This window comes from Oncorhynchus tshawytscha, linkage group LG04, assembly GCF_018296145.1.
Source record: "Oncorhynchus tshawytscha isolate Ot180627B linkage group LG04, Otsh_v2.0, whole genome shotgun sequence".
NCBI lineage: Eukaryota > Metazoa > Chordata > Actinopteri > Salmoniformes > Salmonidae > Oncorhynchus > Oncorhynchus tshawytscha.
Window position 1 is genome coordinate 34,859,973 of NC_056432.1, and position 22,610 is coordinate 34,882,582.

Genomic DNA, 22,610 nt, shown 5'->3' on the forward strand with positions numbered 1-22,610 from the left:
GATAGCATGCTGTTCATAGGCTCCAACATAAGGCACATTTGAAAATAACTGTAACTGAAATGATGAGTTCCATGAGTGAGACATTCAGCACAACAACATCTACATGTCAATGATAGATGACAAGTTATTTCCACATCATCACATATGGCTTGCTGATGATTTGATCGGGCTAATAATTTCTTACCTTTTTGTAGACACTGTTCAGACAAAAATAAATTACATAGGTAATGTTACACCTGAAAAATCTGTTTTGATTATGTGGACAGACTGTGCTTTGTGTTATTACATCCTCCCAATTACCTGTGTGCTTCCTGAGTAAAATACATTGGTTTCCTGAGTATAATACATTGGTATGCATTAGTCCACATAGTCCCTTTTTAAACAATGGGCTACTTTCCCCTAATGATAATCATCTTCCTGGTGCAGCACAGAAATGGTGATTAAATGTTGATTTTCCATCTGAGAGAAGCTGCGTGTAATGTATTTTATCACATCACACTTCTCATAGGGCCGATTCCAGAGGTAATCTAAGAGCAAGAAAAACTCTCTCCCTCCCTCTCCCCAGGAAAGACCTTGAGGATACTAGCCCTCTTCTCTGTCTCCTGGTCGTAGTAGAAGGCTATAATTCCTTCCACACTAAAGTGGAACTCCTTGTTCTCTTTGAAAATGTCTGTGGACTCATGTCATTACAGAGACAGGAGTATGTATAATTGCTGACCTTGTCACTTATGTGTGCTGTGCAAATTTCCCTTCTACAAACGAAATCAAGGGTGAGGGGTTATGCATAGATTTGAACAGACATGGTTGATTATTGAATGAGATAAAGCGAGAATAATTTTCATTCACATGGCCGTGGAGAGTACATTGTGGCCTCAAGTCAAGGCGGGTATCAGTATTGCAAATGAAAATAGACTATAAGTGGCACCCTTGGTCAAATTGACACTGTGACAATAACAATAAATAGGAAGAGAAATGAGTCACTGACTTAAAATTCATGTCCTTGGTTTTATAGCTAATATTCATTGGCAGCATGATACCAGTTTGAAAGCCATTGTACAATAGAATAAAGGCTTGTGTTCGGGAAAATATTCTTAGATTATGCCCAAATCCAGGTAGCGAATATATCTTTAGTAGAGCCAAGAAGCAGTCAAGTTATTTTACGAAGACATTCAAACAATAGTTGTTCAGAAATGTTTTGAGAAAACAAGAAATGGTTCATTTTCAGAAAAACTATACAAATCAAAGTCTGCTCTCTCCTCATCCTAATATGAGCCACATCTGTTGAAACTGGTTCCCTAATTTGGTTAGGGAACCATGCCAGCCTAATCTCTGACTGGCATTTAAACAAGGCTTAGAGTGTCCTGGAGTGGATTGACATTTGCTCTTAAGACAAGGAGCTTTGTCTGCTCTGCTTTCTGTATCTATCCCTGTAAAATCATACACCACATAACCAAAGGTATGTGGACACCTGCTCATCTAACATCTCCTTCCAAATGCATTGCCATTAACATGGAGTTGGTCCCCCCTTTGCTGCTATAACAGCATCCACTCTTCTGGGAAGGCTTTCCACTAGATGTAGGAACATTGCTGCGGGGACTTGCTTCCATTCAGTCACAAGAGCATTAGTGAGGTCGGGCACTGATGTTGGGCGATTAGGCCTGGCACGCAGTCGGCGTTCCAATTCATCCCAAAGATGTTCAATGGGGTTGAGGTCAGGGCTCTGTGCAGGCCAGTCAAGTTTTTCCACACCGATCTCAATAAACCATTTCTGTATGGACCTTGTTTTGGGCACAGGGGCACTGTCATGCTGAAACAGGAAAGGGCCTTTCCCAAACTGTTGCCACAAAGTTGGAAGCAGTCGTCTAGAATGTCATTGTATAATGTAGCGTTAAGATTTCCCTTCACTGGAACGAAGAGGCCTAGCCCGAACCACGACCATTATTCCTCCTCCACCAAACTTTACAGTTGGCACTATGCATTCGGGCAGGCAGCGTTCTCCTGGCATCTACCAAACACAAAGTCCAATGGCGGCGAACTTTATACCACTCCAGCTGACGCTTGGCATTGCACATGGTGATCTTAGGCTTGTGTGTGGCTGCTCAGCCATGGAAACACATTTAGTGAAGCTCCCAACTAACAGTTATTGTGCTGATGTTGCTTCCAGAAGCACTTTGGAACTCGGTAATGAGTGTTGCAACCGAGGACAGAAGATTTTTTACTCGCTACATGCTGCAGCACTTGGCGGCCAAGTTCTCTGTAGCCTACCACTTTGCGGCTGAGCTGTTGTTGCTCCGAGACGTTTCCACTTCACAATAACAGCACTTTCATTTGACGGACTGACTTTTTGGAAAGGTGGTATCCTATGACGGTGCCAAGTTGAAAGTCACTGAGCTCTTCAGAAAGGGTAATTCTACTGCCAATGTTTGTCTATGGAGACTGCATGTCTGTGTGCTCAATTTTTTACACCTGTCAGCAACAGGTGTGGCTGAAATAGCCAAATTCACTCATTTGAAGGGGTGTCCATATACGTTTTATAATTTGACAAACTACGCTGAACAATTATCTAAACGCAACATTCAACAATTTCAAATATTTTACTGTTACAGTTAATATAAGGAAATCAGTCAATTAAAATAAATTCATTAGGCCCTAATCTATGGATTTCACATGACTTAGAGTACATAAACTCAGCAACTGCATTTATTTTCAGCAAACTTAACATGTGTAAATATTTGTATGAACATAACAACTCAGACATAAACTGAACAAGTTCCACAGACATGTGACGAACAGAAATGGAATAATGTGTCCCTGAACAAACAGGGGGTCAAAATCAAACGTAACAGTCAGTATCTGGTGTGTCCACCAGCTGCATTAAGTACCGCAGTGCATCTCCTCCTCATGGACTGCACCAGATTTGCCAGTTCTTGCTGTGAGATGTTACCCCAACCTTCCACCAAGGCACCTGTAAGTTCCCAGACATTTCTGGGGGGAATGGCCCTAGCCCTGGCGTTCCGATCCAACAGGTCCCAGATGTGCTCAATGGGATTGAGATCCGGCCTCGTCGCTGGCCATGGCAAAACACTGACATTCCTGTCTTACAGGAGATCACGCACAGAACAAGCAGTATGGCTGGTGGCATTGACATGCTGGAGGTTCATGTCAGGGTGAGCCAGCAGGAAGGGTACTGCAGGAAGGGTACCACATGAGGGAGGAGGATGTCTTCCCTGTAACGCACCGCGTTGAGATTGCTTACAATGACAACAAGCTCAGTGCGATGATGCTGTGACACACTGCCCCAGACCATGATGGAGCCTCCACCTCCAAATCGATCCCACTCCAGAGTACAGGCCTCGGTGTTACACTCATTCCTTCGACGATAAACGCAAATCCGACCATCACCCCTGGTGATACAAAACCGTGACTCGTCAGTGAAGAGCACTTTTTGCCAGTCCTGTCGGGTCCAGCGATGGTGGGTTTGTGCCCATAGGCGACGTTGTTGCCGGTGATGTCCAGTGAGATCCTGCCTAACAACAGGTCTACAAGCTCTCAGTCCAGCCTCTCTCAGCCTATTGCGGACAGTCTGAGCACTGATGGAAAGATTGTGTGTTCCTGGTGTAACTCGGGCAGTTGTTGTTGCCATCCTGTACCTGTCCCGCAGGTGTGATGTTTGGATGTACTGATCCTGTGCAGGTGTTGTTACACGTGGTCTGTCACTGCGAAAACTATCAGCTGTCCGTCCTGTCTCCTTGTAGAGCAGTCTTAGGCATCTCACTGTGCAGACATTGCAATTTATTGCCCTGGCCACATCTGCAGTCCTCATGCCTCCTTGCAGCATGCCTAAGGCACGTTCACGCAGATGAGCAGGGACCCTGGGCATCTTTGTTTTGGTGTTTTTCAGAGTCAGTAGAAAGGCCTCTTTAGTGACCTAGGTTTCATAACTGTGACCTTAATTGCCTAACGTCTGTAAGCTGTTAGTGTCATAACAACCGTTCCACAGGTGCATGTTCATTAATTGTTTATGGTTCATTGAACAAGCATGGGAAACAGTATTTAAACCCTTTACAATGAAGATCTGTGAAGTTATTTAGATTTTTACGAATTACATTTTAAAGACAGGGTCCTGAAAAAGGGACGTTTCTATTTTTTCCTGAGATTATATTATATGCATCTATTGGTCACAGATACAAAAAAAAGGTAGGGGCATGGATCCAAAAACCAGTCAGTATCTGGTGTGACCATCATTTTCCTCATGCAGCGCGACACATCTCCTTCACAAAGAGTTGATCAGGCAGTTTATTGTGACCTCTGGAATGTTGTCCCTCTCCTCTTCAATGGCTGTGCGAAGTTGCTGGATATTGGCAGGAACTTGAACACGTTGTTGTACACGTCGATCCAGAGCATCCCAAACATGCTCAATGGGTGACATGTCTGGTGAGTATGCAGGCCATGGAAGAACGGGGACATTTTCAGCTTCTAGGAATTGTGAACAGATCCTTGTGACATGGGGCCATGCATTATCATGCTGAAACATGAGGTGATGGCGGAGGATGAATGGTACGACAATAGGCCTCAGGATCTTGTCACGGTATCTTTGTGTCTAAAAATGTCCATTGATCAAATGCATTTTTTTCCCGTTGTCGGTAGCTTATGCCTGCCCATGCCATAACTCCACCGCCACCATGGGGCAGCATGCTAACTGCATGCTCCCTCTAAACTTAAGACATCTGTGGCATTGTGTTGTGTGACAAAACTGCACATTTTAGTGTCCTTTTATTGTCTCCACTACTGTGTAATGATCATGCTGTTTAATCAGCTTCTTGATATGCCACACCTGTCAGGTGGATGCATTATCTTGGCAAATGATAAATGCTCACTAACAGGGATGTAAACCAATTTGTGCACAAAAGCAGAGAGAAATAAGGTTTTTGTGCGTCTGGAAAATGTCTCTTATATTTTATTTCAGCTCTTTTCATGGGACCAGCACTTTACATATTGTGTTTATATTTTGTTCAGTGTACCTTCAGTGTACCTCGTTCCTGAGTGGGGCAGCGGTCTAAGGCACTGCATCTCACCCTGGTTTGAATCCAGGCTGTATTACAACTGGCTGTGATTGGGAGTCCCATCGGGCAGCGCGCAATTGGCCCAGCGTCGTCCGGGTTTGGCTGGTCTAGGCCGTCATTGTAAATAAGAATTTGTTCTAAACTGACTTGCCGAGTTAAATTAAAAAATGACCATAGTCATCTGCTTTGACATTTTGTGCTGAGAACATATTAAAAGTTACATATGAACTGTCGGTGCCATTATGACGTCCTTTACTTTGTATGTGGCTCTGGCTGGAATGGATATTGGAGGAGAACCTACAAGTTGTAGTAAGTGCAGCACCAACGCTAATGTAAGTCTTAATTGAGGTGAGAGTGACACATTAAAATGCTTATAAGGGAGTGTGGTCCCACAGCGAAAGCATATTCTGGAAACTTCAGCACATACTGCTCACTGAAGACTGTGGTCTGAGTGAGAATGGGATCTGCAGTTCTGTTTGTTTATTGAAAACAACTGACTTTTCTGTAGTTGTTTTCAATCAACAATATTATTTTCTGTGGATCCGAGTGGACAACAACTGGCAGTTGACATTAGCATTTATAAAACACTTACCCACTGTTATGAATGTGTTATGAAGTACTCATATACTGTAGGTACCCTTCAAATAAAGTAACACCACTTTTCTTTGTGTAGGGAAAGTCAATTATTTTTTGTTTTGCTGTGAAAGTCACTTCCTTTGGTTTTAAGTGAACACTGAAGGGTCCAGCCTCCGTCAATGATAAGTGCTGGTACTTTATCAGATAGGCTGCAGAGGCATATTGTATTTTCAGCACGATTCTTTAGTGACTTTCAGGAAAAATCAAGGGACGTTTGGCTCAAAGTAAGACTGTTGAGTACTTTTAGTTGAAGAGCGTTGTGAACCAAAGTGCTGCAAACTAATGTAATTAACTTTGTTAGACGTGAAATAGCAAACGTATCTCCCATTGACGGAAATAAATAGACAATCAATCATTCATCGAAGCACGCATACACACACGCACTCACACACATACACACACAAACACAAATGTCCAGTGCATTGCTAAGGTTTAAGAGACACTGAACAGATCAGCACAGATCACCTGTTCAACTGTGTCCACTCTACTGCAGTACTTTATTCCACTTAGCCCTCTGCACACATAAAATAATGCATGTCGCATTACCACATCAGTGCTAGGGGAGATTGATTTCATTCAGCTGTATTATTAGAGAATCGGAGGAGAGCCAATGGACAGGCAGTACAGGGGTTGTCTGTGACAATTCAATTACATGGCTCCATCTTTATGCCATTGTCAGTTGACCTGCCCAACTCAGTGGCCTTGTGGTTAGAGAGTCCAGCCTGAGTTTGAAAGGTTGTGAGTTTGATCCTTGGTCGAGTCATACCAAAGACTGCAAAAATGGGACCTGATGTGTCTCTGCTTGGCACTCAGCATAATACGGGGTCCGAATGCACCACTTCCAGACGTGTTTTTCTGCTGATTGTTCAGAAAAAAAATATTTTGGTCTCGGGGGTATGGTTTGATGTGGGTGTGTCATGTTCGCTATATCGTACCTTGGCAGTTATAGTTGTTTGTCCCTCTTGAGTCACGGAGGCAACATTTCCCCCTCTAAATAGTCAGAATTAGATAAATCAAGAAATCTGAATTTAATTTAGATTTTTTTGGTCAAGGAAGTCTTAGTTGTACAATTTTACATCTAGCTAAGGTGTTTGGTACAATATTTCTCCAGTAACAAAAATGCATTAAAACAAGTAGTGCACTGCAGTGCAGACAGTATCGAGTCATCTGTTGCTGCATTCCAGACTGATTTCTGAGAACATGTTTACAACTTCAACAAGATGTCAAACTATCATAAATACAGCACAAGGTACATGCTGTTTATCAGTGCCTAAAATCACTATCTGTTCTGAACAAAAAACGAAAGTCAACGTGCAACAATTTCTAAGATTTTACTGAGTTACAGTTCATACAAGGAAATCAGTCAATTGATATAAATTCATTAGGCCCTAATCTATGGATTTCAAATCACTGGGACTACAGATATGCATCTCTTGGTCAGAGATACCTTAAAAAAATGTAGGATCAGAAAACCAGTCGATTTCTGGTGTGATCACCATTTGCCTCATGCAACGCGACTCCTCTCCTTCGCATAGAGTTGATCAGGCTGTTGATTGTGGCCTGTGGAATGTTGTCCCACTCCTCTTCAATGGCTGTGCAAAGTGACTGGATATTGGCGGAAACTTGATGATGTTCTTCGGCTTGCAAGCCTCCCCCTTTTTCCTCCAAACATAACGATGGTCATTATGGCCAAACAGTTCTATTTTTGTTTCATCAGACCAGAGGACATTTCTCCAATAAGTACGATCTTTGTACCCATGTGCAGTTGCAAACCGTAGTCTGGCATTTTTATGGCGGTTTTGGAGCAGTGGCTTTTTCCTTGCTGAGCGGCCTTTCAGGTTATGTCGATATAGGACTAGTTTTACTGTGGATATAGATACTTTGTACCTGTTTCCTCCAGCATCTTCACAAGGTCCTTTGCTGTTGTTCTGGGATTGATTTACACTTTTCGCACCAAAGTATGTTCATCTCTAGGAGACAGAACGCGTCTCCTTCCTGAGGGGTATGACGGCTGTGTGGGCCTATGGTGTTTATACTTGCATACTATTGTTTGTACAGATGAACGTGGTACCTTCAGGCGTTTGGATATTGCTCCCAAGGATGAAACAGACTTGTGGAGGTCTACAATTTTTTTTCTGAAGTCTTGGTTGATGATGTCATTAGCCTATCAGAAGCTTCTAAAGCCATGACATAATTTTCTGGAATTTTCCAAGCTGTTTAAAGGCACAGTCAACTTAGTGTATTTAAACTTCCGACCCACTGGAATTGTGATACAGTGAATTATAAGTGAAATAATCTGCCTGTAAACAATTGTTGGAAAAATTACTTGAGTCATGCACAAAGTAGATGTTCTAACCAACTTGCCAAAACTATAGTTTGTTAAACAAGAAATTTGTGGAGTGGTTGAAAAACAAGTTTTAATGACTCCAACCTAAGTGTATGTAAACTTCCGACTTCAACTGTGAATACTGTAGCTATGCAGATTTTTTTACCCATTACACAAATTTCAGGGTAGGATTCAATTTATTTCAAAAATCTAAAATGTGTTAATGTGCTGCCCATTTATTAATGTATTTACTTTTAGTGATTTGGTGCCCAGAATTATGTGCATTTTGGTTAGGCCAGAATGAGACAGTAAAATAAATATTGGATGGGGAAATTATAATTTTATCTCAGGGAGCTCATAAACATTAACATTAATACATTAGACGCGACTTATTCAAATTCAACATAAAGTTACCTCTGACAAATAGTCAGGAATTGCACAGGGTGTTTCTTGAACTGAACTATTATTCTTAATTAATTACGAGTTAAGATTCAACAGAATAGATAATAATGAATGTTTTGGGGCTTTCAATTGTAGACCAATGGGATATTTTATTTTACATATCTTCAAAGTATCCTATATCTACAGCCTACAGTGGGTTTAGGTTTATTTTGAAACCTCATTAAACTATATGCTTCAGTGCTCTCCTCTTTCTTGTACGTCCCAGTAATTGCCATCAATGTTTCTGTAGAATAATTATCTGATTGCAGTAACAAGCTGCCTACATATATATGTGATCAGACAACGCAACACAGTTTATAGGCCAATAGTTTGCAATGTTCCCAAACCAAGTCTGACAGAATCTCACAGCAGTGTGACTGACTGTATTTCACAATGGGTCCTATGAGATTCTGTGTGACTCACCCTTCCCCCTTCATTTGTCAGAGAGTGCTCCCTTCGTCTGTCTGAATAATGAAGTCACCTCTCCCTGTTGGCTGGGATCCAGGCATAAAAATACTATTGTCAGCATGACAATGAGAAACTACCAGGTCTCCTTCCCATGCGAGCTATGTGTCCTTGTCCACCTGCACCTCTCGCCCCCACACCGCTCCCCTTTCTACCACCCCTCTGCCACCCAGCTCATCACTCACTGTCACACTATCTGTCTGTACAGCACGTGAGCGAGAATGAAACGTGTAATGCATACCCTGTCCGACGAACCGCTTTGGTCTCCGCTAGGAGGTGCACAATAGCTATTGTCTCATATTCAACCGCTTAATGCTAATCCACTAGATGACATTCAATGACATTTCTTGCAAGTCACATTCATCAGCTTTCAAAATATCATCCCTTTGTAAAGAAAATGTTAGGGGCACATTAGTCATAGCAATCACAATCCCCTTTGCACCTACATTTTGACCATTCAGTATAAATAAATGAGAGACAAAATATGAGAGGCACCAAAAAAGGTTTAGAGAGAGTTATTTATCTTCAAAGTTGTTCACTTTTTGGCCGGGCATCAGAAAATACAGTGGGAAAAGAGTTTCTTGCTGAGCGTAATAAATTGGAACGCTTTCAGTACTTTGTGAAGACCTGTTATTCTGTGGGTGGGTTTTAACGATTAGAGAGTTGCGAGGCCATTATCCAGTAGGAGGCTGTAAGTGGAAACACAACAAAGGCAGGTAAGTGGGCTTACACTGTCAAAGTCAAACAACCACCCGCATCTGGCTTTACATCTGTAAAAAATAGGTCCTGGCTTCCATGTAACATGCAGTGAACATCATTGTGGGTAAGGAAAATCTTTAGAAATCCTGAAATGTTCCAATATGTACACTGCCTGGCTCTGTACACAATGGTTTAAAATATAGATTTTTTTTTATTAATGCAGTTAATTAAAACATTTTATTATCCTAACTTTTCTTGGAGGACTGATACCAATTTCTATTTTACAATATATTACTATTATTTAGGCATCTTTACATTGGTTTATATATTAATTACTTTAACATAATTTGTACATGCTTGTGGAATTGACATTCCCTGGTCAGATGAAGCATAAGGATGTAAAAAGGCACGCTATTGCTCTGATAATTAGTGGCAAGCAATACAGTCAAAAGAAAAATACAAAATAATATCCTTTTGTATTTGTGAGAACAGTAGTTGCTTTGCATTCTTATAAGTTCATCAGGAAGATGAACAGCTTTTTGAGTCATATAAAAAAATCTCTTATCAGGATTGTGAAATGTCCAAAGCAATTATCCAAATGACAGCCTGAAGTAATTACAGATTGATATGGCGACTGATAAGCAATTTCATATTTTGATCTGCTCAGTCGAATCAACAAAATGACTCGCTCCAACCTCATCTGCAAAGATTCCTGGGATTGGCTTTATATCAAAATCACAATTCTTGTCATTGTCAGTGTTGAACCACATTGAGAGTTTCATTCAAGTGTCTTATTATTATTTTGTACATGTAGGTGTATGTTCTGTAAGAAATGTAGAGTATTTCAAACAGTACTATATAGCTCGCTGTAAGCCTATTGTATGGTCTCCACATTTGACCCCCAGCTCAGCTGAACACATACTGTATATTGATCATATTCTTCTGAAGATTCAGCAGTTGAAAGCTTTTTGCTCTAAGGGGAGGGCTCAGTGCACACAGTCCATAGAATAATCCACACACTGTGAACTCATCTCATCAGTCCCAGGGCCTATAGCTATCTCATATGAAATGCTCTCTGACTGTCTGTCCATGGGTTTGTCTTCCAAGACTGAAATTATATAATTTTCTCAGAGGAAATGTCTTGCCTCAATGCCTCGGATGCTTTATCCAGTTCCGTATCACCCACTTTTGACCAGAACATCTCTGCACCACCAGTCGAAGGCCAAAGTTGGCATCTTTGGACATCTCCACCTCCAGGCACCGTCCAGTGTCCCTGCTGATGATTGGACCATTCTGCAAAACAAGACACGAAAGGATCCTATCAAAAACACTGATATTGAAATAGAACACATTGTATCCTCAAATCACTCTCTATATTCCTGATGGTAGGTATTATGTTCAAATAGTGTTACTATTACCCGCTCCATACAGGCACACTCGGTCATGTGACAGTTGTGAATGCAAATGCACTAAATGGACGTGGGATTTGGTATACTCTTCTACAATGGAGGGACCTTTATCAGCAGCAACAACATTTAACACATAGCTCATACTATTATAGAGAACAATTTATTTTCCTCTATGTATGCAATACATGGCTCAGTTCATTTGAAGAAGCTAGAGGCTCTTCCAGAAACATGGATCAATTATTGTATTTGAATCCATTTGTGTTTTGATTTTACCTGTGTAAAATCCCACAGCCTCTGCGAAACCCGCGAAACAGAGTCACATTTTTTCAAGCTGGGCGTGCGCCCTCTTCCGTCGTCAATGAGACATTTTGTATTGGGCAGGAAGGTGGTTGACCCTAGGGGTCCTAACTGCAGCAGGCCCTCTGTTGAGTAACGGGCAAGCTGAAAAACAGAGATGAACATCAGGCAGTTCATTTGATTATAACAAAAAGAAACATGGATCCAAAATGCTGTACATTTGAGTAAATGCTGCAAATACAATTGGTAAGTAGTGCACCAGGAAGTATTTTCACCATCCAACTCTAATTCAGTGAGCCAATTCATTAGCTGTATGCAGACTTAAGATATTTATGGAGCTGCTAAGTCTATTATCTATGTTACTGTCTGAGGACATGATAATACAGAACAGAGGCACAGTTTATTAATGCTAAAGATCTTTTCAACCAGACATAATCCCTGGTCATTCAATCCAGTACTAGAAAGTGTGTGTGTCTGTGTGTCGTATCTGTTACTTAAGGATACAGTAGAAATAGCATCCATTATTAATTACACTGATCCTCTCACAGAAATGAGTAGATAAAGATAGGTGGGTCTTCAATACAGCCCAACATCGCAATGTTCTGCTCTTCCCCATTGTTCCACAGTCATCCAGGTAAAAGGGGGTGTTGTAACGGAGGTAATGTATGAACCAGAACAAGAGGAGGTCCGGGTCGATCAATATAATGGAATGCTTTTCAACCCATATTGTTGACGACCCGGCTTAGATGGACATTATGTGAGCCTTGCAGCTGAATGAATGGCTGCTGCTGCAGGCTGATATTTTCTGTTACCACTCCCTTAAACCACATACTCAGAGCTGGATAAACAAATGTACAAGCCAGCTCATGTGGGGACAGTGGCTGTCCTGGAGCTCTGGCTGAAGGTGACAGAGTGCTCTTTGTGCAGAGTGCTGCACATAAAGAGACACCAATTTGGAACACATGAAAAATGTGGAATAGGTTCATCACTTACTTGTCCAGACTTTTACTACCTTGGGTCTGGTGAAGGTCCTGTGGCTGATTGCCTTTTCACTATTTCTATTGAAATACCAAGGGAATGTACTTCAAATACCATCTTTTCAAATATTTTTCATGCTGAAAACAAGTGTACAATGTATATCCTGGAGGAGTAAAGTCGATCCTTGAAGTTAAACTCTATCCATATTTTTCTGTGTCTTGGGATGTTAAAGTGACCATATTGCCAACACACCGGCAGTCACGAATCATGACCAGTCAAACTCCACCTGACAGTTGAGACCCCCTAGGCTTCTCCAAAAGTGCGCTCTGATGTCGCTGATGGTCATTAGTAGCATACCAAACTTGCCAATGGCTAGTCGCTAATGGCCTGGTACTCTATTGGTACTCTATTGTCCCTCTAATCACTCTGACATCAATGCAAATGGATGAAAATCAAATGAAAAACTTAATCAGAGCCCTGGCATTAAGAGTCTGAGCGGAATAGGATCACCTGTTGAGCAGCGAGAGCCTGCTCCTCATAGCTGGTTGATGCATGGAATGAAATGTGTTCATATGAGCCCAACGTATACTGCCTATGCTATGCAATTGCGTGAGAAAACAGAGTTTTGATGGCCTCTATTAAAAAGAGGAGGATCCCATCAGCTTTCTATAAACTAGGCCTACTAATTGCCTATTAAGCATATTGCTTCACTTTACAACCAGAGTAGCCTACCTGGCTGGCATGAAAATGAACAGCGGGAAAAGTGTCCTCCATTAGTTATTGAAGTGCATGTCTATTTTCCCCCTGCTCCTGTTCTGACAGTTGCATAATAATTGCCCATTGTACAGTAAATCAAAACTAATTTCACACATTTCTTATTAAGTACATGTAAAGACAAGATTACATTGAGAATAGTCTGATGGGTGAGAATATTATCACTTGTGAATGATGCCCAGCAGGTGCAGAAATATGTATTTTTATAAACCCAGTCAATGTGCACTCACGTGTGAAAACAGTTTTGACTTGCAACTATTAAAAAGAGGATCCCAGTTCTCTTGTGATACAGTATATGTATTGTTCAATTCTTAAAAGTAAGTACATGAATACGCTTTACAACCGGTGTAACCTACCCGGCATATTAAAAACTGTTAGTAGGCTAATTAGTAGACTAGAGCAGTTAAGTTTCATGTAACTTTTTTCAAATCATCAGACTCGCATCATGCAGCTTTAGTTATGATACAAACCTTAGCCGATATGTTTTGATTTCTAATATATCCTAAAGTTGCATAAATCCCTCATACAGTTATAAATTAAGCATACAGTGTCGTCAGAAAGTATGAACACCCTTTGACTTTTTTCACATGCTGTGTTACAGCCTGAATTTAAAATGGATTAAATTAAGATTTTGTGTCACTGGCCTACACACCCCATAACGTCAAAGTGAAATTATGTTTTTAGACATTTTTACAAATTAATAAAACATGAAATATTTAACCCATTTGTTATTGTCAGCCTAAATAAAATGACTACCTCATTTCGGTACCACACAAATAATTTTATGTAAGGTCCCTCAGTCGAGCAGTGAATTTCAAATACAAAGGCCAGGGAGGTTTTCCAATGGCTAGCAAAGAAGGGCTAAAAAAATGTAAAAAGCATACAATGAATTTCCCTTTGAGCATAGTGAAGTTATTAATTACACTTTGGATGGTGTATCAATACACCCAGTCACTACAAAGATACAGGTGTCATTCTCAACTCAGTTGCCACAGAGGAAGGAAACATCTCAGGGATTTCACCATGAGGCCAATGGTGACTTTAAAACAGTTACAGAGTTTCATGGCTGTGATAGGAGAACTAAGGATGGATCAACAACATTGTAGTTACTCCACAATACTAACCTAAATGACAGTGAAAAGAAGGAAGCCTGCACAGAATACAAATATTCAAAAAAAATGCATCCTGTTTGTAATAAGGCACTAAAGTAAAACTGCAAAAAATGTGGCAAAGAAAATAACTTTACAGTATGCCCTGAATATAAAGTTATGTTTGGGGCAAATCCAACACAACACATCACTGAGTACCACTCTTCATATTTTTCAATTATGGTTGATGGCTGCATAATGTTATGGGTATTCTTGTCATCAGCAAGGACAAAGTTTTTTTTTAGGATAAAAGGAAACAGAACAGAGCTAAGCACAGTTAAAATCCTAGAGGAAAACATGGTTCAGTCTGCTTTCCAACAGACACTGGGAGACAAATTCACCTTTCAGTAGGACAATAACCGAAAACACAAGGCCAAATTTACACTGGAATTGCTTACCAAGATGACATTGAATGTTCCTGTGTGGCCTAGTTACAGTTTTGACTTAAAACAGCTTGAAAATCTATGGCAAGACTTGAAAGTGGCTGTCTAGAAATGATCAACAACCAACTTGTTAGAGATTGAAGAAATTAAAAATAATAATTAGGTGATTATCCCAAAGAAGTTGGTATTTGGTGGATATATTGTCACGGGTGTTGTTAGGCCCGAGACTAAGTGTTATTGCTATGTATCTATGGACATGACCCAGTTGTTCGTTCTAAATGTGTCATTGCTATATTGGTTTGAAACATTCTGATCCATTGCTTGCTAGCTAGCCAACTACGGCTAACTTACAGTCACATCAAACGGCGCAGCCAGAATAACAGCAAAGTAGCTGCATTTGCATTTGTTTAAGCTGTTTTCTAGTGACATTTATTTGGATACATCCATAACAATGAGCTAATGATGCGCGATTTCACCTGACATAGAAAATGTGCTCGTCAGGACACTGTTCAGAGAAGCTAAGTTAGCCAACAACACAGCTCTCACAATCACTTCAAACTGAAGCTGGAAAGACTGAAAACTATCAACAATTAATTTTGTTTGACATGTTTTCTATTGGCAGTTGTTTGTACATATCCACAAAAATGATGCCAGCTGATTCTTGATTTCGACTGGCTGAGAAAAGCGGTCTGCCCATCTGTCTCAACCCAATTCCCGACATGTGCATTACTATGGGACAGCTGATGATCGAATTTCAGTACTGAAACAATGTACAAATGTCAGAAAGACAGACAGTAAGGTTTATACAAAGCTCCGCTGTTGACAACCAAATGCTAGTCTAAAAAAATGGGAGATAATGTCTAGATGCTTTTATAGTGGAGATCAAGATTATAAATTGTCTGCATGGGCTGATGAGACAGTAGATTGGTCAGTGAGATGGAACAGAGTAAATAGGCATTTCAACATCATAGTTTTAGCCGGTTGTAAATTGTGGAATAGATACCGGCTGGAATGTGGTTTTAACCAATCAGCATCCAGTATAGCCCCATGTGTTGTATAATGTTCAAATATTGTACAACTGTGAGAGAAAAATAACGCATTTACCTGATTTGTTTGATATTAACAGCTAACAATTAATAGTTAACAAATAGTAAGACATTTCTGTTCTATTAATGCTGTGTTTCTGTAAAGGGATGGTTTCCACTCTAGCTTCCTGCAGTTAGTCTGGGCGTATGGTCAAGGGAATGGGTTTTATGCTAGAAATAGCTTGAGCTGACAATGACTTGGTGATAAATATCTACAGCTGGCATTCCATAGACAAGATGTGGTGTGTGTGACCCGAGACAGAGATAGCCTGGAAGAGTTTAGAACAATCCCTCATTGTTTCATCTACATCCTGGCATCTGGGAAACTAAGCCAGGTTGGGGGTAAAACAACATCTATGCAGATAACCAGGAGATGAACCCAAGGTGGCTTGTGGTGCCCCCAAGTCAGCATAGGAGGGGTGGAACCAGCCCTGACTAAGCATTTTTAGGTCTCCTATATAAGATCTGTTTTTTCATTATTGGTTAAGCTCTCTGCAACATGCACTTCAGATTGTGCTGTTGACCAGCTTCGTTATTGCAATAATTAATCGCTATTAAATAAAGATGATTGTTTGAAGAAATGACAAAGTCTCTCTCGGTATAAATTTCCACGACACAACCCAGGTGTTGCAAAGCTTTTAGAGATTTATTCAGAAAAGACTCACAGCTGTAATCGCCGCCAAAGGTGATTCTATCATGTATTGCCACAGGGTGTGAATACTTATGTAAATGAGATATTTCGGTATTTCATTTTCAATAAATTTGCAAACATTTCTAAACACACTTTGCCGTAATGGGTGTTGTGTGTACATGGGTGAGAAAATAATCTATTTAATCCATTTTGAATTCAGGCTGTAACTCAACAAAATGTGGAATAATTCTAGGCGTATGAATACGTTCTGAAGGCAATGTAGGAGGACCTGTTTCAAATGATCACTTTGTTAAAGAACAGCTGCATGTGCACACTCCCTCAGAAATCGTTTGGGGAAAATATCCTTTCTATTTTATTCAGCTACATTCAATTGTTTACTTCTTACCATATAATAATATAAAATAATGCCCCAGGAATTATAAGCAAATCTTATCTGCTAAATGAACTAGTGTAGCCCACAGCCATATGGCATAGCCAGATCTGGGCCTGACATAAGGACAACTATATGCTATTCTGTTCTTCTGAAATAATCCACATTTTCTTCATATCATTATGTTAATTTAGACCTGCCTATAATAATGGATTTATTGTGATGGTGTAGGCTATATTACATTTATTTACTCAACTTTTTCAAATGTAGATGTTTGAAAAGTCTGCATCACTGGCTTGTATGCAATGCGTGGAAGCCTGGAGATGCTAAACGTATTTATGTTAATTTATGGTCAATTACCATGAGACCGGCAGTTATTTGCTTGACAGTTACCGTCTGACAAAATTTCATGACCGACACAGCTTTATCTGTATCACAAAGTGGTAGCCGTTTTCCATACTGTTTTAATCACTATAACCCTGTTTGAACATGGATTCCTTCCTGGCAGCAAGACGGCAGCAAGACGAATACATCTTAAACGATTATGTGATTTAATTTGTCATTCATTCATTTCACTCTTCTTTTTTCTTCTTTCAAATGTCCTCCAACTGACTTTCCATCCTGGTGTTTAGGGGTTGAGTAAATGTGTAGCAACTGGCGTGTTAAACTGATTCATCAGTAGTGGAAATGAGAACTGTAGACAGTCCAGCAATATAATCCCTGTTAAAAATGTGTTTACAGCGTTAAGGAGTGGATGCCTTTATTTCCTAACGCAATTAAAATCTGACTATAACAAATCATTTGCCACCATAAGGAAAGTATTATGCCAAGCCAATCAACCTGTTCTCTAAACATTAGAGCCTGATGCTCAATTACTTGGCGCAGTAAAGTTTGGGTGGGAGCCTCTTTGGGTCAGGCTAATCATGAATTTCCTAATTGGCTCATTAAGACTAGGCTGGGGTACAGTATAGTAAATGTGATGTATGTGTGTTATTGTATAGCAGGAAGTATTTCAGAGTGAGACTTCTTGCTATGGAAATCCCCCCCTCCGCACCTCGGTCTACCACGGAGCGACAGCTCTGCAATGTGCCACTCTGAGATTGCTGTACTGTACTCCACTGTACAATTACATTAGTTTGAGGCCTATCATCCCATTTCTATAAAGCTGCTGACTATGCTCTCCGAACAATTACACTGCATTAGTAGCTTTTCAATGTAAATAGTATATATTTTTATGACTGCTGAATACCAACTATCAATCACTTAGATCATGTACTTTCAGATAGATAGCTCACGAAACAACTACTCTATATCCCTCTAGATCGTGCGTTCTTCTGTCTCTTCTCTCAACTCCCTACTACATCGCATAGTTTGGGCTTGATCTAAATTTATCTCTAGAGAAACTACACATTGCGCTCACAGAAGAAAACTTAACTAAATGGAATTCAATTAAACTGAACTGACGTTGGTAAATTAGTTGTTTAATAAACAAAAAATACAGTTAAAGTCTTTAGTTTACATACACTTGGAGTCATTGGTTGGAGTCATTAAAACTTGTTTTCAACCACTCCACAAATTTATTGTTAACAAACTATAGTTTTGGCAAGTCGGTTAGGACATCTACTTTGTGCATGACACAAAGTTCCAACAATTGTTTACAGACAAGTTATTTCACTTATAATTCACTGTATCACAACTCCAGTGGGTCAGAAGTTTGCATACACTAAGTTGACTGTGCCTTTAAACAGCTTGTAAAATTATGTCATGGCTTTAGAAGCTTCTGATAGGCTAATTGACATCATTTGAGTCAATTGGAGCTGTATCTGTGAATTTATTTCAAGGCCTACCTTCAAACTTGGTGCCTCTTTGCTTGACATCATGGGAAAATCAAAAGAAATCAGCCAAGACCCCAGAAAAGAAAATTGTTGACCTACGCAAGTCAGGTACATCCTTGGGAGCAATTTCCAAACGCCTGAAGGTACCATGTTCATCTGTACAAACAATAGTAAGCAAGTATAAACACCATGAGACCACACAGATGTCATACCGCTCAGGAAGAAGACGCGTTCTGTCTCCTAGAGATGAACGTACTTTGGTGCGAAAAGTGCAAATCAATCCCAGAACAACAGGAAAGGACCTTGTGAAGATGCTGGAGGAAACAGGTACAAAAGTATCTACAGTGGGGAGAACAAGTATTTGATACACTGCCGATTTTGCAGGTTTTCCTACTTACAAAGCATGTAGAGGTCTGTAATTTTTATCATAGGAACACTTCAACTGTGAGAGACGGAATCTAAAACAAAAATCCAGAAAATCACATTGTATGATTTTTAAGTAATTCATTTGCATTTTATTGCATGACATAAATATTTGATCACCTACCAACCAGTAAGAATTCCGGCTCTCACAGCCTTGTGCAGGTCTACAATTCTATCCCTGATGTCCTTACACAGCTCTCTGGTCTTGGCCATTGTGGACAGGTTGGAATCTGTTTGATTGAGTGCGTGGACAGGTGTCTTACACAGGTAACGAGTTCAAACAGGTGCAGTCAATACAGGTAATGAGTGGAGAACAGGAGGGCTTCTTAAAGAAAAACTAACAGGTCTGTGAGAGCCGGAATTCTTACTGGTTGGTAGGTGATCAAATATTTATGTCATGCAATAAAATGCAAATTAATTACTTAAAAATCATACAATGTGATTTTCTGGATTTTTGTTTTAGATTTCGTCTCTCACAGTTGAAGTGTACCTATGATAAAAATTACAGACCTCTACATGCTTTGTAAGTAGGAAAACCTGCAAATTGGCAGTGTATCAAATACTTGTTCTCCCCACTGTATATCCATAGTAAAACAAGTCCTATATCAACATAACCTGAAAGGCCACTCAGCTAGGAAGGAGCCACTGCTCCAAAACCGCCATAAAAAAAGCCAGACTACGGTTTGCAACTGCACATACGTTTTGGAGAAATGTCCTCTGGTCTGATGAAACAAAAATTGAACCGTTTGGCTATAATGACCATCGTTATGTTTGGAGGAAAAAGGGGGAGGCTTGCAAGCCAAAGAACACCATCCCAACTGTGAAGCATGGGGGTGGCAGCATCATGTTGTAGGGGTGCTTGCTGCAGGAGGGTCTGGTGCACTTAACAAAATAGATGGCATCATGAGATAGGGAAATTATGTGGATATATTGAAGCAACCTCTCAAGACATCAGTCAGGTTAAAGCTTGGTCGGAAATGGGTCAAGCATACTTCCAAAGTTGTGGAAAAATGGCTTAAGGACAACAAAGTCAAGGTATTGGAGGGGCCATCACAAAGCCCATACCTATATCCTATAGACACTTTGTGGGCAGAACTGAAAAAGCTTGTGCGAGCAAGGAGGCCTACAAACCTGAATGCTACCAAATACTAATTGAGTGTATGTAAACTTCTGACCCACTGGGAATGTGATGAAAGAAACAAAAGCTGAAATAAATCACTCTACTATTATTCTGACATTTCACATTCTTAAAATAAAGTGGTGATCCTAACTGACCTAAGACAGAGAATTTTTATTAGGATTAAATGTCAGGAATTGTGAAAAACTGAGTTTAAATGCATGTGGCTAAGGTGTATGTAAACTTCTGACTTCAACTGTAACTGACATTTTAGTTAATCGCTCAGCACTACATTGAGTAGAACTTTCAACTTTCAATATTTTTTTCTACAAAACTTAGAAATGTGCTGTTTTCACATATGTTGACACTGGTATTGTGCTGGAGGTAATGAAATGAGGTTGAAAAGTGCTGAAATTTCCCTTAATAAATCCCCTTAGGGCTAGGGGTCCCGCTAGTGGGACAACTTCCAGTGAAACTGGAGGGCACGCAATTCAAATAAATAATCATAAAAATTATGGATATTAAACATTTAGGTACATAAGTTTCTTATATCAGTTGAAAGCTTAAGTTCTTCTTAATCTAACTGCACTTTCTGATTTACAGTAGCCATTACAGCGAAAGCATACCATGAGATTGTTTGAGGACGGTGCACCACATCAAAATATTTTTCCACCGGCACAGGTTTCATAAATTCGCAAATAACTATTAAATATTCACTTACTTTTTGAAAATCTTCCTGTGATTTGTCATCCAAAGGGTCCCAGCTATAAAATGTAGTGTCGTTTTGTGAGATAAAATCCTTCATTATATCCCAAAAAGTCTGTTTAGTTGGTACCATCGATTTGAGTAATCCACTCGTTCAACATACAGAGAAAGGAATCCAAAAATCTACCTCTAAACTTTGTTTCAACAAGTCAAAATACATTTCTATTCCCTCCTCAGATACCCTAAAATGTAATCAAACTATAATATTTCTTACGAAAAGAAGTATGTTCAATAGGAAACCGATTTTAGCTGTTGCGTTCGTCTTCATTGCGAGCAAATACATGAATTTCCAAGACTGTGTCCCTGTACTAACACTGATATTTCTTATTCGTTTTGGAAGTTACAAGCCTTGAACATAGACTTCTGACACCCTGTGGAAGCCATAGGAATTGCATCCTGGGAGTTAGAATTCAGTATGCCCCTATACTTTCCATTTTAAGAGCATGGGCTCTCAAAAAAAAATTAATCCGGTTGTTTTTTCTTTGGATTTTCTCCTACCATCTCTATTGTGTTATATTCTCCTAGGCAAGCCGACCATACAGTACAGAATCATTGGACAGAACACATGGGGGTTGAGCAACAGCAGGAGACCAGTGTGTGATGTGAAACACCCTGCTTGCGTCCACAATGGCACCCTATTCTGTATGAGAATGACATCCTATGCCATTTGGACGCAGCCCCTGACTACTACAGATCCCTATGCTGGGGTCTTAAAAAGCCTCTTAGCATAAATGGTTCAAACAGAGTGTAACAAACATCATCCACTGCTCCATATACACCACACAAATTAGGTATTCCTGCTGGGATGAGCCAGGTGGGTTGAGTGGGGCGACCCTGGCCCTGGAATCCCCATCCTCTGCCATGCCCTATATCAGGATTAGCCCAAATGGACAAGGTGAGCCATTGTCATCTTGGTTTTAAACCTCCTTACAAGAGGCATGAGGGAAACAGAGAGACTAATAAAGATTTATTCCGCACAATTACATTTTTTATACATAATAGGAAAAGTTCAGTAAAATCAAAACGACTCTAAAAATGGAATTGGATCCTGTGTAGTAGCTTTGTAATCTAATGATACAATGACATAACATTCATTTCCATTTGTTTATTTCCCCTGAGGGTCGGATTAAAGACTCAGTGTAGCTTTACTGGACCGCACTGAGCTCTCTCCGGAGGAGGTAAGGGGAAAAGAGCCAGCCAACACTGCAACTATTTTATATTCAGCATGCGACTGATAATAAACATGTCACTCCGCATCCAGAGGAGAAAAAAATCAGCCATGAATAATATTTGCATGATTGCAGGCACACAAAAATAGTTGCAAAGACCCTTTTGCCCTCACACTCACAGGTCAGCACCTAGTGAATATTCTATAATGGAACTACCAGGGAGGACATTGATTAAAATATTAGAATCAACAAATGGGAAAGAAAAAAATCAATCGAATTATGAATTTTACTGAACAAAATTATAAACCCAACATTCAACAATTTCAACGATTTTACTGAGTTACAGTTCATATAAGGAACAAAGTCAATATATGTTTTTTTAAATTCATTAGGCCTTAATCTATCGATTTCACATGACTGGGCAGGGGCGCAGCAAATGGGTGTTCCCAGGAGATCATAGGCCCCTCCCACTTGGGAGCCAGGCCCACCCAGGCCCAGCCAATCAGAATGAGTTCATCCACACAAAAGGGCTTTATTACAGACAGAAATACTTCTCAGTATCATCAGCTGTCCAG

General features: G+C 40.1%; 1 protein-coding gene across 1 annotated transcript in view; it reads right to left on the reverse strand.

Moving 5' to 3' along the window:
* Positions 1-9,435: 9,435 nt before the first annotated feature.
* The window catches only part of galnt9 (polypeptide N-acetylgalactosaminyltransferase 9), an 89,241-nt gene continuing 76,066 nt past the window's right edge, over positions 9,436-22,610 (reverse strand). The window contains exons 10-11 of the mRNA XM_024417803.1: positions 11,313-11,480; positions 9,436-10,923 (exon numbers count right to left, since the gene is read on the reverse strand). Of these exons, the coding sequence (XP_024273571.1) occupies positions 10,777-10,923; positions 11,313-11,480 (315 nt within the window). The 3' untranslated portion in view covers positions 9,436-10,776. The remainder of the gene's footprint in view (positions 10,924-11,312; positions 11,481-22,610) is intronic.